The sequence below is a fragment of the Ambystoma mexicanum genome, chromosome 5q (assembly GCF_040938575.1).
Source record: "Ambystoma mexicanum isolate Mex_15411 chromosome 5q, UKY_AmexF1_1, whole genome shotgun sequence".
Classification (NCBI taxonomy): domain Eukaryota; kingdom Metazoa; phylum Chordata; class Amphibia; order Caudata; family Ambystomatidae; genus Ambystoma; species Ambystoma mexicanum.
Genome location: NC_090933.1, coordinates 1274790238 through 1274806966, shown reverse-complemented (window position 1 = coordinate 1274806966; position 16729 = coordinate 1274790238). Strand labels below are relative to the sequence as shown.

Here is a 16729-nt window from a genome sequence, read left to right as displayed (position 1 = left end):
GTGCACATGGATTTAGAAATCCTCTCTGGTAAGTCTATCTAAACCATGACATGGTTTTACATTGGCAATATTTTTGTTGAACTTTTGTCAGTCCTATGTGATGGTCCGACCGGTTATAACCTTAGAATTCTGTGTGGATAAGATTCTGCCACACATATATACCAACAGAGCATCACAACCTCTTGTGCAGTAGTGAGTGTCCAGCAACGCTTTTACTGTTTGAAGTGTCCGTGGAACCTCGATGTCTGAGGTTTGCCTGTTGGTACTGTTTGGTTTATTCTAACATTGTAACCCAGCCTATTGTTAGTGATCCATTTGCCAGTTACTTGTTTTACACAGTTCAGTTAAGGCAAAGTCGGTCGTTAATGTTTAGAGTGGCTTTATCTTTGTGGGCATGTATGGTTGGGCATGAAGCCTCGCATGTCTGAACAGCAGCTTTTACGGTATTCAGAGATTCTCGAATGAGACCAGTTTGATCCAGGTAAAATAAACTGTGCAAAAGATGTTCCCCAACTTTGCCTTGTGCATACAGTGTATGCCCTGATTAAATGGACGTTTGTTAATCTTCAAGGCCTGCTTTGAATCAGAAGGCAGTGGCCACCTGGGAAATGGGAACGGGCATTGCTAACGTTAGAACACCACCATCTTAACTCACAAATCTAATCCATCTGTCCTGCAACTAACATAGGCTAGTGCCTTGCAATAGTTCTTCAATCCGTACTTTGCTGTGAAATGTGAGCCTCAGATCTGACCGACAAAAACCAAGTGAACCTGAGCAGCATTGCTGGCAGGAGGCTATAGTAGTAAAAACCGGCTCGTGATTTTGGCCCACTCAAGGTTTTGCTCCTTTTACTACTAAGTTTAGCAAACTGTTAATTCTTGCATACCAGAGGTCTACATTCCTGCTCATTAGGCACAGCTGATCCCATCCTTTCTCCTCCCTTGTTCAGTTAGTTTCAGAATTCTTGAGCATATAATGTTCTGCTCCCAGGACCTTGAGGTGGATTCAGGCCCTGTTGATTGACCTTGATTTTCTAGGGACAGTGCTACTATCCAAAGTCCCATAGGATCCCTCTTTTTTCCACCCAACACACTTGATATTGCACTTACTGTGGAAAACCAACCAGGTAAAAATGGTGCTTGCCAGCGGCAAATTACTTGAATCAGTAGGATTTGATTTAGCTCCCAATCTGTACATTATTAGCCAACTAAGTGAATGCTAATAATAAAAGTCTACTCTTGAGCCACTTATCTTCCAGTGACATATAATATTGCACCCTGGTCATGTCTTCAAATCACTGATATTTGGGGTCTTCAATTTCGCAATCAGCCACATGTGCTCCTTATTTTTAGTCAATCAACAGATTGTTTGTATGATCCGTGGTTCTATTAACAGGTGGTGGAGGGGGCACAGGGTAGTCCTTGCAAAAGTTTCAGGTAGTCTGACCAATTAAGACCAATGTCTCCTTTTAATATGCTTTGGCATAGCACCACCTTATTCACTTGAAGATGTTGGAATGCCGCTTCTTTCAGGAAAGTGATTGCTTCCACTGTTCCCTTCTGATGATGAAATTCAATCGCTACAAGGTAAAATACTGTCACATATTTGTGTATCATCAGTCAAACCAATGCAATTACAAAAGCCACACAATTTTGCACAATTGCCAGTACCATCTGACCTCTAATACAGGAACATGCAAGATTGTAAAGGGCATCTACCCTTTCAGAAGCATTTCCTGAGTCTCTGCTATCCTCCTGCTTAGTGCACAGAACCATTTGTTTGGAGAGGAAGCCATATTTTGCCCGTCCATCCAAATTGTATTTAGCTGCCTTTAGTTTCAGGTCATGTTTTGGAGATTGGCCACTGCGCTAAGAGATGTGGTACTTGTCTGCGTTTATTCTCTCCCTATCGCAAGACCAAACATGTCTGTGGTCTTGTTGTAAGCCTGGCAGTGTTGCATCTAGTGGGTGGACCAGCTGCGTTAGGATGGCATTTAACAGTGAGTCCATGCTAGGGTTGAAAGTGGCAGGGAAATTCCACGGATGTGCAGTTTTCAAATGATCAAGGTTCAACTGATCAAAGTGCATTATACCCCCCGACCCCATCACATTTTCTAATCTGATGAATAAAGCTCTGTAGTGTTCCCCTGGTCACTCTGCATGCCCCAGCTGTGGTTTCCCACATGGATTTCCCAGTCACTCACTGCTGGACACAGCTGTTTATTGTCATGTTGCTGGTCTTGGTTTTCCTCGTTCAGTTGTTCCATTTTGTGTGTTCTGGATTACTGATACGGCTACTGCAGAACTCCTATGTATTCTCAACTTGGATATTCTTCTCTTCTAGACACCTTCCGGGGATACTGGCAGCAGCACAAAACGAGAATCCCCGTACTCTCCTACTACCCAGCAGGTAAGTTCCACTTTCACCCTCTTCTATTACTAGATGTAAGAGTAGGCAAGCAGTGTTGATCACTTCCACTGATTATCCTAGTGGTGGCTTTCCATCTCTCCCTTAGTTTTCTTTCCCCAGCATGCTGCCATCCACTTCAGCTTGCTTTAACATCTTGACCACTCCCCACCTAAACATGTGCCTATATGTTCAGTTAATTACAATTGAAATGCAATTGAATGATCTATCTCATGGGTATAGTTGTTTTATTTATTTGTATTTATTTGAAGAACAGGGATGTCCATTTCAATGCCAAATGACTTGCAATAAAACATTTACAGATGGCGGGCACATTACTGCGAAGGGGTGCCTGTACAATAGCACAAAGGTGAGAGCAAGTGGTGAGCCAGTTTAGGGCAGAAAGAAATGGGACATATACAAGGTAGAAAATAAATATTATTATGTATGTGTTCCAAAAAAGAGGGGCACGCTCTAAATTCAGGTGCTTAATCCATCTCACTTCCGTAAGTAAAAAGAAAAGTGGTATGCAGAGAGAGTTTAAACGATCCCACTTCGGTAAGTAAAAAGAAAAATTATGATTGCAGCGCGAGTTGGGTCTGAACTGGCTCTTGGAGGTTGGCAATGGCATTGGGAGCCGGGAGAAAGAGGACTTGCATTTTGGAAGATTTCACCATGAGGCAGCAGACAGCCGTTGGTAGACGAATTGCAAGGAGATGGTAAGGTTGGGGAAGGAGGGAAAGGAGAACATTATTTGCATGTCCTCTGCAGAAAGGTGATGTTGAAATCCAAAGGAGGAAAGCAGTCTTACTAGGGCAGAAGTATAGAATTGGAAGTGCAAGGACCGAGCACAGAGTCTTTGCTGATGCCGGCAGGGAGAGAGGTGGGCACAGAGGACTGCAAGTTCCATGAGGTTTTAAATGATCGACCTACCAGGCAGGTGCTGATCAAGGTGAGAGCAAATGTGCAAAACACAAGATCTTGAAGAGTGAGGAGGAAAGAGTGGTCAGCCATGTCGAAAGAGCAAGAGAGGTCCAAAAGGATGAGTATGAACAAGAGTTTCGGGCGTAGTGGTGAACATCCGAGAGAAAGTTGGAGACCTAAATGAATTAGTGCAGTACGAGTGTTTATTACTAAAGCCAGATTCAAGTGGCTGCCCAAGGTCATTATCCACAAAGTACTAAGTGTTAGGACAGTTTTTTTCTGAAGTCCAGACAGGGGCTTTATAAAACTATACCTTGGGAAATACAGAAACTCCAACTCTTCGTATAAAGCTGTACCACCTGAGATAATGGTAGCAATGACAGAGCAGCAAGGCTCATCTCAGGAGGGAGAGAGGGATGTAGTTTGGTACAGAGCAATTGTAGAATAGAAATGGTCCAAAGAAACACTGCCACACTGATTTCATTGTAAAAAGAATGGTTTATTTTATATATACACAGGCAAAGAGAATTCTTGAGCAAGGTAAGTACTGTTCTCAATCATAAACACAATTATAAAAACCAACACAATACTTATGGTATGCAAACCAAAGTATAAACCTTATTTTGAATAGTAGTATGCAGTGCAAGGTGAGTAAGACCTAGTTCTACACATTTTGACTGGCAGAATGCTGTTCCTGGGGAGTAAAACTACATTAGTTTTAGAAGGACACCATGTAATTCAAGGTAAACAGTCCCTATTGGTGGTAATGCTGTCCGCTGTGCAAGTTCACTTTCAGGAATAATACACTTATACTACCAAACATGTAAGCACTTGACAACATATGTAACGTATTCTTCTCTCAGGAATGGATACCGTTGCACCACTATTACTTTTCAGCACACAGTTCAAAAGTAAGCAAATAACTTGTATACTTTTCAGAAAGGCTGTCAGCTACTCAAGAATAGGTAAGAACTCTGACTACACATTTAGAATGGAAAGAAGCTATTCAAGGTGTGTAAACACTGTTCTCATAAACCCGTACACTATTTCTATTACAGGATACATTTCAGAAGAGTGGAACACACTAATAAGGTGAGTAAAGAACTTTGTATACTTACTTTTCAGAGGGGCAGAATGCAACTCTAGTATAAGTTAGAATTCTGTAGGACTATTTTGGAAAGGCTCTAAGCAGTTCAGGATAAGCAAAACACAATGGTAACCTTTTGGAATGGAAGCAGATATTCAAGTTGAGTAAACCCTGTTGGTAGACGTTTACACTTATTCAGTTTCAGGAATAATAAAGAAATACCAACTAAATTACTTTGTAGAAGAGTGGAACACAATTCAAAGGTAAGTAAATAACTTCTTATACTTTTCAGAAGGGCAACAAGCAACTAAATGGTAAGTAAGAACTTAGTAACACATTTTAACTTATTCTGTTTCAGGAATCAAAGTAACACTAACACTTTTACTAGTTAATACTTTGCAACACTTGTTATATTTTCCAGTCATAGTCCATATACTTAAGAGTCCTTCCCTATTCTAAGGCATGAGTAATCTCAGAGGTAGAAGAGGGGCACTAGTAGTCTAGTGGCCAACAGTAGGCAGGTTATGATATGGCTCAGATGCAGGAAAGTAAGAGTTTCAGAGGATATCTTGCAGAGCAAGGAAGTACAGACTTTAAAGTTAATAGGTGGTGTTCATGGACTACGTAGAAGGCTCCCTAGATGTTTTCCAGGGTTAAGCCTGGGCGAAAGGTATGGGCAAACTCCCAAACACACGAATCAACCGCACAGGAGCGACACAAGACTTTAGGTAAGTACTACCCACGTCTATACAGTACCATTTACAGAAAGTGGTGGGTAGCTGTCCAATCAGAGCAGCCAGCTCCCCAGTGGGGGCTGGATTCGCTCAGGCACACCAGAAGACCAAAGTGCTGTAGATTTTCCGATTATTCCTGCCTTCATACACTCTGGATCCCGGGCGGTATACACAAAGGGTTCCCGCCAAAGACAAAACCTCATCCACTACCTCCCCCACCTAGGATGATAGAAGGACCAAGAAAGGACAAGAAGAATAAAAATGGCAAAAAAAGAAAGAGGCCACCATTCTAGCAAAATGGCGACCCTTCTGTGCATTACTGCGGCTGGTTTGACAGCCTGCATGTAATATTAACACAAGTCGGTAAAGCATGTCCACTGCCACCAGCCATAATAGTTAGCTTGTCACAGTACCATAAATGTTAATGGGGTAATGACAAAGGGGATACTATGCATCTCCCAGCACTCCACATAGGGTGGGGTGTGCTGGTCCCACTAAATAAAATGAAAAGGGGATGAAAATCCTGCTTTACTCTTGGGAATAGTAATTCTGCAGATTAAGGCAAGAGAAAATAGTAAGGGAAGCCCAGGGGGCAACGCTGCACATGAAGTGCTGGGTGCTGCAATAATCAAATGTAGATGGCCAAAACGTTCTAGGAAAGGATGTATCCAAAAAAAAATACACTATGGACAGTCAGCAAAATGACACACATAAAATGAGTAAAAGAAAGGGTGAGTGAGGGGGGGGAGAGGTTCCCAATCACTCGGGTGCAATGAAAGAATCCACAAGTCCAGCAGAAAGTACTGGGGGTCTCACTTTGGAGGGAGATTTAGCATAGAAATGAAAATCTATCCAAACACTTAGTGATCCAGATGAAAGCCACGCGCTCAAGGAACTTTGAATAAAGTTGAGCAATATGTTGCTGGGATGTTTGAATCAGCAGAGGGTTTCTTCAAACGGGTTAAAACGGTTGCAAATTTTAAGGAAGCAGGGAACGGTCAAGCGGGAGAGGTTTTAAAGAGCTCAGACGGAAAAGGGCAGCCAGTTGAGACTAACTCTTTGGCCATTTGGGAAGCAAAATGGTCGATGGGAGTGCAAGATGCATTGTGAAGCATAGATGCTAATTCAATATTAGAAGTCAGGAAGAAGTCAACAGAAGAAGAGGTGGACAGAAGTTGAGTTGCAAAGGGAAAGAGCGCATGGCTGCGAGTCATGAATTGTAGAGATTTTAGAGGAAAAATAATGCGCAAAATTCTTAGCAGAAAGGGAGGAGGTGATGGGTTTTGGCTTGGGAGGTGTGAGCAAAGCCATTAAGGGGAATGGCTTAGGGAGGTTCTCACAGCAACGGGAGTCCTTGTCCGCAAAGGGGGAGTTTCTCATGGTGAAGTCCCACTTGCCGCAACCCCAAGGGAGGGTGTTGCAGGGTGGGATCATCTCCTTAGTCTCATGAAGGGGACTCACCCTTGTGAGGAAAAGGGACGAATTCCCTTTATTCGTCAAATACCCTTCCCCTTATGTTCTTGGCTTTGGCTTCACCTTCTTCATTGATTGGAAAATGGCTTAGGAAGTCCACATTCATTTGTTTTGTCCCTTTCGGTGTTCAACAGTGAAACAAAAAGGTTGCAAGCCCAGGAACCACCTCATTATTCTGCCATTGGTGTCTTTCCGCAAACTCATGCAGGTTAGAGGAGAATGGTGGGTAACCTAAATGTTCTGTCATTCGGTAGTATCTTAAATGGGTAACAGCCTATTCAATAGCCAATGCCTCTAATACATGATTGTTCTCTGGGAAACTGGTTTCTATTTCTATATAATACCGGATGTTCGAAGCCATCATGTTCTTGCAGGAGTACGGCGCGTAGTCAGTTTGGTTGCATCGATTTGCAATATAAATTCCCTATTGAAATTGGGCACTTTCAGTATGGGTTCGCTTGATCTTCTTTGCCCCCACAGGAGTTTCTGGAGTTGCTCATGTCCGTTTATCTGTGAGGCTAGCGGTTATACTGGAGTGATAGGGAGAATTCTCAGAAATGTGCTAATTCCTCCACCTTAGAGACCCCAGCAACTTTGTGGGATTTTGAGGACTTGATTTTTCTAACCTGGAGAGAGTGAGACCCTTTTTCCCACTCTCTCATGTATTGTAATGTGATTTTGAACACTATTTCCTTTGGTTGTGGAGTCTGACAAACTCCATAGGTGGCATCTTTTTACATTGTGACACACAGCACCTTCAGTGCAGTAGCACAGGGAAGTCTTTTACATTTCCCAAAGGTTTAAATATCTTCTCTGGGATAAACTACTGTTTCCCAGAGCAATAAAGTGAAATTGACTTTACTTACATTTGTAACTTTCTAGACCCAGCACACACTATCTTACAATAGGGTGCTGGAGGGGTTACTTAGTATCCCCTTTGTCTATCTTCTCGTGCAACATTTTTATTTTCTCACAATGGCTGGTGGCAGTGGTTTACTTTTAACAACCGTGGTGTGCATTTACCACGGGCTGCGTTTGCAGCTGCAGTAAAGCACCCAAGGGTGCCATTTTTATCAAAATGGCCCCGGTCGTCTTTTTTCGCCATTTCTTTGTGGAAAGGTCCTTCTTGAGATTTACTCTGCCCGCCAAACCAGGTTTGGTCCCTTTGTTCGCTATGCCTTTGGCAGGATTCACGAGTGAAGCTCGCCTCTGGCTCCAGGGTGTGTGGTGGGGGCAGGAAGTGAGGGAGGTGCCCGAAACACCCCGTGCTTAGTCTCCTAGGAGACCCAGATGCATTCTGTGGTGATTGGCCAACTGACTGTCCGGCAAGGACAGCCACCCTGCTGGGTGACCCACAGCTAGGCTGGAATGAATGGGAGAAAGATGCATAAAAGGCAAAGTTTTTTGGCTTGGAAGGCAGAGTGACCACTGGACGAAGGAACCAAAGATGAACTTGAAGAGGATGGCTGCTACAACTCCTGGACCGTTGGTTTGCCCAGAGAAGCCCTTCTGCTGTATTGAAACTCCAAATTCGTATTGACAGAGAAGCCCCTGCAAGGACGACTTCTCCCCTTGAGTTGGTGGGATCAATCCACTCCAAAGTAAGCCACCTGGACATCTTCTCGGAGCTGGTTGAATTTCTACACAGTTGCTGTTGGAAACCGAATAGTCGGGTAGAGGAACACCAGATTGTGTGAATTGCTTGTAAGTTGGCCAAGAGCTCCAGGAAGATCCTCCGGACTCCCAGGAAGCAGGACTGACCGATCCTGAGCCCCTTCAACAGAGTATGGGACACCAGAAGCAAGGAAAGTCCATCTCGACAGCCAGAAGCCACAGTGTTGCTATTTGCGGAGTCCCCAGAAGTCCTCCCTTTGGTCCCCAAGACTGTGGCCCAGAACAGTGAGATCTGCGGAGCTGCACAGGAACAGAAGTAATCTGCTGCACTTTTTTTTTCTTCAATCCAACGTTACTGTAAAGTCTGAAAGAACTAACCTCTTATTGTAGTGTTGCTTGCATCTTCTACTACTCACAAGCCTAAACAGCTTGTGGCCCTACATTGACTCTTCTTTTCTTCAAAGACTTCTAAAACAGTGTGCAAAGACTTTTCTTACTTACCTGCAAAGAAGTGCTTCAGCTCATATAGACTTTTGCCCATTGCCTTTGGCTTAACCTGTTATACTGAATGACTCTGCTTAGGGGATCTAAAAGTATTTGCCTGTTTAAGAATATTTGTGATCTCTGTTTGTTCTAATAACCTTTTGCTTTGACCAACTCCTAAGAATATTTTAAATGCTACAGTAAGATATTAATGTGCCCAGCACCCTAACTACTGAAGTCACCTGAAGGTGTAGGTTGTGACTGTGGGCTATCCCAAAAGGGTCTTTACTAATTTAGAAACTAAGTGTGTCGTGTTGGAGTATATTTGTGTGCTGCTCCTAAATGGCTCCCTTCTGAAGAAGGCGTATTCTAACTGACTGATAAATTAACAATTGTTTTTTCAAGAAACCTTGTGTGTAAGCGTTTATTTGAATACTTGTCACGGTGAACCTCGGTGCAACTCCCCTACAGCTCACATTGACCCCTCTTGAGATGATCCTGGCTGCTCAACACGCTACCAACCTGTGTAGTACAAGCCTGTACCAAAGGTTGGGTTCCTATTGCCAGGAGGTCAGGGTTGTTGTAGTGCACCCAAAGGGTTCTGCATACAACCTTGCCTAACATGGAGTAGTTTAGTATAAGCCTCCTATACTAGGCAGGTTAACTCTAGGAAGGCGCAAAGATCCCTCTTGGTCTTCGGGGTAGGAGTTTGTTGGACGGTCTTGACTTTCTCATTCTGTGGTTGAACTAGACTATTCCCTACGAAAAATTCCAGATAACGTACCGCAGATTGGGCAAGGTGTCAATTTAATGGGTTGGTCATCCGATCACATTTTCTTAATGCCCGTGTGATTTCATAACGATGTCTGAGGTGCTTGGGCCAACTATTGCTATGAATTACAATATTGTTTGTGTATGCTCCACAAAACGTTGTTATGGCTTCAACATTTTGTCCATGTAGCAGGGGCCCCCATGATGACCGAAAGGTAGAACCTTAAATTGAAAGAGTCCTTGTGGTGTGGCAAAGGCAGTATTCTCAGTCTGGTGGATTCAAGGGGACCTACCAGTAGCCCCGAGTTAGATCTATGGTTGATATATACCTAGCCTAGCCCAGCCCTTCAATCAGATTATCAATCCTTGGCATTGGGTAGTTATCAAACAAGGACATCGAATTCAGTTTCCTGAAGTCAATACCGAAGTGCCACGACTGGTTGGGCTTTGATACCAAAACAATGGGAGAGGCCCATGGTCTTTCGGTGAGCTCAGTGATATCTGCCTTGAGCATTTCTCCTACCACCTCCTCAGTTATTCCCTTCCGTGCTTCAGGTATTTGGTAGGGTTTTAAATTGATGGTTCTAATGCAATGTAAAAAATTAGAAACTATACCTGGTTGTTCAGCAAATAACTCTGGAAACTGAGTGAGTACGTCTTAAATGTCTGTCTGTTGACTGTTGAGAGTGGGATTCTGGGACATATTATTCTGAGGCGATCTGCTTCTCCAAACCCTTTTGTTCCTCTATCTTAGTTTGGTCTGTTACCTATTTGGGTATGGGGACGGGGATCAATGCTTTTTCAAGTATTCTCTGGGCTATCTTTTCCTCCTCCTATTACGGTGTAAGGATTTTTTCCGTGATTATGCAGGAGGACTTTAACATTGCCTCGGTAGTCAGGATCGATAATTCCCACCATAGCGTCTAACCCATGTCTCCAAGCTAACCCAGTTTTGGAAACTACTCCTAACGTTAATCCAGTGGGAATTAGATATCTTTCACTTGGTGTTATTGGGATTTTCTGTCGTGCTTTGTTGGTAAAACCCTATGGATTCTGTGGTAGCAACCATAGGGGCTAGGGCCTTGAGACTTAATTTAGTGAATAGTAAGGATCACCAACTTTTATCAGTTGGTAAGGATCACACTCCTGACACCTTATGTGGCAGATCAGGAGGACACTGACTCTTTGAGGACATTTTTATGATGCTTTTATTAACGAACAAATATAATGTCTCTATTCCTATTTCTATGATGTGTTCCCTACTATTAAACGAAGGTGCTCCTCAATCTGAGTGTCCAAAAGAAAAGCGTCCACAGTAAGGCTAACTGACCCTAACACTATTCTAACAACTAAAGATAGGCGAATTACTCCCTTCTCCTCAGCTTGCATCCTGCAGGTTTCTTCTTTTTCAGTAGTCTCTTGTGACTCCTTTAAATCTGTTCATATAGTTCCTTCAAGACTTTATTGCACTCATTTCCTTTCTCTGGTGTTGGCTTCTTGAACCACTACTTTGTTTATAAAGGGCTGCTTTCTCCCTTTCCCATGGTTAGGGATACTCATTCTCTGTATTTCCCTGTCTTTAGATCCTCCTCTCCTTTTCCTAGGTCACAGTATTCTTTCTCTTGACCTTCTGTCTTTGTACAGATGGTCCTGTTTGCCCTTCTCACTATGACTGTCTCTTAAATGTCCTATTACATTTGTGTTTCTCTCATTAAACACTCTGCTTTGTTCCTCAGAAGTTTGTTTCTTAATTTCAATGTCTCTTTCGGGTTGATTACATTAAGGCTTCTCCTTTCACCCGTGTTCCAGATAGGATTTTGGAGTGAGAGTATTTTACTCCCATTTTTTAGAATTGGAGAGTAAATCTAATTTTAAGAGTAAAAATGAGTTTCCTCCTTCGCAAGACAGTAAAAAGTGCCTGACAACTAACCAGTTTGTGCGTAAAATGTAAACTTTGTTCAAAAACATTAGTGACAAAACAGCTGTATTTCAAGGTGGTTCTAAATTTATTGCACCTGTGGAAAATATTTTGCCCACACAAGAACCTTGTAGATGCATACTACACCGCTTCATCTTCATGATACTTGGGCACAAACTCTGTTAAGAGCTACTACAGATGCCAGCTAGTTACATCGGGTGATTCATAAATCCAAGTCCCTCACTTCACCAGCATCACTTCTCTGCCTCTCAGGCTTACAGTTGGTGCCTGGCACTACCTGCTTGACAGCAGCTCCATGTCCTCCTCTTTGCTACTCTGTTTCCCCCGTCTATCACTTTCCGACGCTCTGCCTCTCACCCTGTGTTGCGATGCCACGTTTTGTGGTCTGTTCCTCTGTCACTCTTCCTGTCATCTCAGCATTCTATTGTTGCTGTTTCCCTCCGATATATCGCTGTATCGGTTGATAACTCCTCTTCCTCACTCTTGTAATTACACTGGCTAGATCTGGTTTTTCATGTTCTCGCTGTAGTTGCTACTCCTTTTTGATTATCTTTCTTGCACTTTCTCTTATGTTGTTGCCCTGCCCTTATCTAGTCTTGCTTTTCTATTTCCATCTCTCGCCACCTGCTGTTGATCTGTGTTTTATTTTACTGTCTCTAAATGTCTTTTGCTCGGCTTCTATCCCTCACTCCTATTGTGTGTTTATCCTATTATTAACTCTGTTTCCCTTCTCACTTTCTTTGTTGCCCTATCTTGTGGCTCATTCCTCTCTTCCTGTTGCTCAAATTCCTGATTTGGATTGTCTAGTATGTTCTCTGTCCCTTAAACCCTCCGCCCCCTCCCGCCACACCTTTGTTCTTCTGTATTGCTTAGGTTCAGAGTTGCTCATCCTCTCCTGCTTTTCTGTTTGTCTTTTAACATAGCATCAATAAATATCCAAAAAGCTGAAAATGCCTTTTCTTTTGAACAATCTAGTGCATCTTTACCATTGTGTGCTCCTTTTTAGATGTGTGCAACCCTTCTTTTGACCATTAGGCTGGGAATTATTAGCGGTCTGTCTCAACAGATGCAGCACTCGTTTGAATGCCGATGCTTTACCAACACTGTATGCCTTTACAAGTATAAGAGCCCATATGAGCTGTTTGTTCTGAGACATTCCAAGCATAGCAGCCCTGAAGAGTTCTGTTCTGAGCAATCGCAGGTATAGCAGCCCTGATGATTTGTGTGTTTTGAGCCAATACACGTAGAGCATCCCCGATGACATTTCTGTCTTCTGAATGACTGAACATTTAGTAGTCCTTTTGATAAGTCAAAAGTTAAATCAACTCTGTTACAATTGAATGTTAGCTGCATCTTAAACGCACACCTCCAATGCAGACTTGTTAACTCATCTATCAACAGGATTCGAACGAACAGGTTACACAATAATCTCTGCAGCAGGGTTATTGACCCACTGAGCTGTCTTTCCCAACAGGGTGTTGACACTGAAAGTCAAATAGGGCTTGGGCAGTGGCCATTCCATGTGAGGCTTGGCTGACATAAATTGCTTACCAAAAGCTTTAAGCCTGTTTGGACTATCCTACATGAGTCGGGAGATTCATAATGAGGCTTTGAAATGAGCCGGCTTTTTGGCAGTGGGACACAGTAATCGGACATGGGAGAAGCAGAAGTTTTGAAAACGGCAAGACCAAGTAGAAGGGATTGAAGTACATGACAGCAATGCCATCTTCTCACACCAGCTCAGGAGGTTGGTGGAAAAAGCTCAGACACTGTTCTTGCTCAGTAATTTAGCTTGCTGCAAAAACTGCCAACACAGTTCAAGCTTTATTACAGCAGCTCTGTTGGGAAATTCCCAAAACATAGCAGTCCTGCTAAGAAATGTGGCCATGATACAATCAGCCCTGCTGTGACTATTTGGCATTGTGCCATGCCATGCGCATAGCCTTAATATATGGCAGTTCTGTTGAGAGGTGCTGGTACAATCTGTGCCACTGAAAATATATACAGCGCTGCTTCCGTCTGTATCCATTATACCAGCTTGCGGTGGGTGCTCAAAAAGGGAATTAATGTTTAGACCACATGCCTATCTATTTGTTGCCCTCTAAGAAAGCAAACTGTCTAATGCCCTTTCATGCACGCAAACGCATGCAATCTTAAGACAATATCATCTTCATGTAGAACACCCCAAAACAATTCCTTCTCACAAAAGCCAAACAACTTCCTGCTGGGAGGCTCTTTTAAAACTTCAAGGGATCAAGAAGCACAAGTCATTAAATGCAAATGATGTTCTTCTGTGAAGAAAAGAAAGCAAAGTACGAATTGCCCATGCTGCTGCAACTGCGCTTCCTCTATTAAAGTGGATTAGGACAGAGGAAAATTAGAAAAGCAGCCCTTGTTTAAGACAATTTTCATTTTTCATAATACTGCCTGTGTCCTAAAGTGAAAAGCATGTTCATGATTCAAGATGCTTTAAGCAGTTGAACAAAGTGAACAAAACACAAATTCCCTTTTACATTACTCAAAGTATTATCTTGCCTTCCTGGCTGACACTGAAAATGCACTGGTTACCTGACCACCCTCTGATCGCGGGCCCAGGTCCCCTCCCCCACCCCCCACTCACACTCCTGCACTGCCTTCCTGGCTACCGCCACACTTGGACTGTTTTTCTGTATCCCTACAGACCCACCACCCGCACATAACACCTGATGTTGGCACTTACCCTTGCACTTGCCACCTGCTGGCCGTACTTTTACTTACTGTTTATTTATTTTTTTATCCCATGTACTGCACTGCCCTCTCCCCCATACCCCCCTCACACTTCTCCTCCTTCCCATGCACTTGCGGAATCTGATTGACACCTGGCCTAGTAGGATCGTTGTCTGTCTTCCCTCTGTTCCCCCTCCCTTGCCTCGTCGCACCTTGAAACACTTGTGTATAGGCGTGTTATAAACGCCATATATCATATCATAGAATTGTTAACAGAGGAGAGTGTTAAAAACATTAAACAGACCAGGACACATCCCAGTTGCTTATTTGGATTGCTAAATTAAAGAGTGTATTTCCAAACTGCTGCTAACAGTGAGCGCCATGATTTATGGGGGTGCTACCATAAATAGCCTGTCAAAGTGGTACGCAAGGAATCATTGGCAGGGCCGTATTGACAAGATTTCTGTGCGTAAAAAGGCCCCATACACACCTTATATGGAGGGCTGCTGCTGATCCTCGCAGCTCCAACACTTACCTGACCCGAATGCAGCCTTTTTAGGCCACGGCTTTGCAAAATCGAGCTGGGGCTCTTACGGGGGCGTGGCCTAACAAGCAACATTCAGGTGAGGCAAGTATTGCTCTTAATTACAGTGCTGACCTCCTGCCAGGCCACGGCCCCTAAGGTCCCCTGCTCGAGTTTCATACCACTTAAGGCACTGCTAAAGGAGGAGAGTTCATGTGCATGCTCCCACTCCCCGCTTCATCGAGTTTAACAGGCATAAGAGCCTTGCCCTACCTCTCCCTTGCCTGACTGATCGTTATAGTTCTCCCCAGGGCTTCCTGTAAAATGGTGAGATTGGGAAAGGGCCTCCTTAGAACTTTACTTCCACTGTTATTACATTTTTATTAAACTTACTAACTCCATGCTGGCTTTGCCAAAACATGTTCAGCCTACTTCAGACTCCTAGCCTCCCGCAAAGGGGTTTTATTGGGACTTCTGACTATAAGGGCAGTAGGCCTGAACTTAATTGTGGCTGTGTATTGTGTTTTGACCCCTTTCTATTGATCTGTTACTTGTCGAATTGGTTTGATTACCTGATCTTTTCTTCACTACATTAGTGTTCTATTGCTGATCGTGCTGTATTTCAAAATAAAGTGTTGGTGCTGTGTAGCCAGAGCACCCCAGAGGTGAATATGTATATGCATATTAGTGTGGGTTTAGTGATTTACTCACCAGTGATTTTTAATTGATAGTTGACCAAGGCCTAAATAAATAGAACTGTATTTACGTACATTCTACATAGCTTGTATTAAGAGTGCTCTGTGTGTGCAGAACTGAGATCTTCACTACTCAGACTCTCCTAAATCTAAGCCTTGCGGAGTCACACTACCTTTAGGGTCTGGCTAGATAGCCTGGTAACAAGAATAGGGTGGTCTCTCGGACTCTGAAAATCCAACTGAACACCTGGTGTGAGGGTCCTGATCCGGAAAACACAGATCAGAAAATGAAATTCTCGCAGCTTGGTTAGTCTAACTGTGATATCAATTAAGCAGGCTATGAATTTGATTTGGTCTCAAGTCTTAAGTGAATTCTCCAGTTGTGAGCCTCCCCACAGTCTCTTCTCGTCTTGCTCCATACTACCCCGGGGTCACAACCGGGGCACAAGGACTGGAATCTTCTAATCCCAGGCAGGCTGATGGTGATAATACATAAAACAGTTCCTCTCATGAACTCTTTCTCCGCAGCCGACCTCTAATGGTAATATAAATAAAGATGCCTCTTTTTCACTCAAGACCACTTGGACAACATAGGGACAAAGAAGAAAGGGCATCTGTTGGAACTGCAAGGCAGGTCCAGGCGCATTGAACGTCTGGGGATGGAGTTCCTGTTCTTTAGAAGAATGGGTTCCTGTATGCATTTACGGGTAAATGCAATTTACTGCTGCTCATGCTGGTGTGCAACTTACTGTGTTAATTCCATGTCTTGATGAAGGCAGGCAGCTGCTCATGCTGGTGTGCAACTGACTGTGTTAATTCCATGCCTTTGTGAAGGCAGGCAGCTGCTCATGCTGGTGTGCAACTGACTGTGTTAATTCCATGTCTTGATGAAGGCAGGCAGCTGCTCATGCTGGTGTGCAACTTACTGTGTTAATTCCATGTCTTGATGAAGGCAGGCAGCTGCTCATGCTGGTGTGCAACTTACTGTGTTAATTCCATGCCTTTGTGAAGGCAGGCAGCTGCTCATGCTGGTGTGCAACTGACTGTGTTAATTCCATGTCTTGATGAAGGCAGGCAGCTGCTCATGCTGGTGTGCAACTTACTGTGTTAATTCCATGTCTTGATGAAGGCAGGCAGCTGCTCATGCTGGTGTGCAACTTACTGTGTTAATTCCATGCCTTTGTGAAGGCAGGCAGCTGCTCATGCTGGTGTGCAACTTACTGTGTTAATTCCATGTCTTGATGAAGGCAGGCAGCTGCTCATGCTGGTGTGCAACTTACTGTGTTAATTCCATGCCTTTGTGAAGGCAGGCAGCTGCTCATGCCGGTGTGCAACTGACTGTGTTAATTCCATGCCTTGATGAAGGCAGGCAG

The 16729-nt window shown here is 43.6% G+C and overlaps 1 protein-coding gene across 27 annotated transcripts in view; it reads left to right on the top strand.

The window, feature by feature from the left end:
• Positions 1-16729, top strand: part of SCRIB (scribble planar cell polarity protein) — a 1329907-nt gene that overhangs the window by 1014909 nt on the left and 298269 nt on the right. For all 27 annotated transcript variants that reach the window (XR_011278687.1, XM_069621824.1, XM_069621823.1 and 24 more), the window contains one exon: positions 2345-2410. Coding sequence is in view for 26 of the 27 variants with exons in the window: in XM_069621824.1 (XP_069477925.1) it covers positions 2345-2410 (66 nt within the window). In the remaining variant the exon portion in view is untranslated. The remainder of the gene's footprint in view (positions 1-2344; positions 2411-16729) is intronic.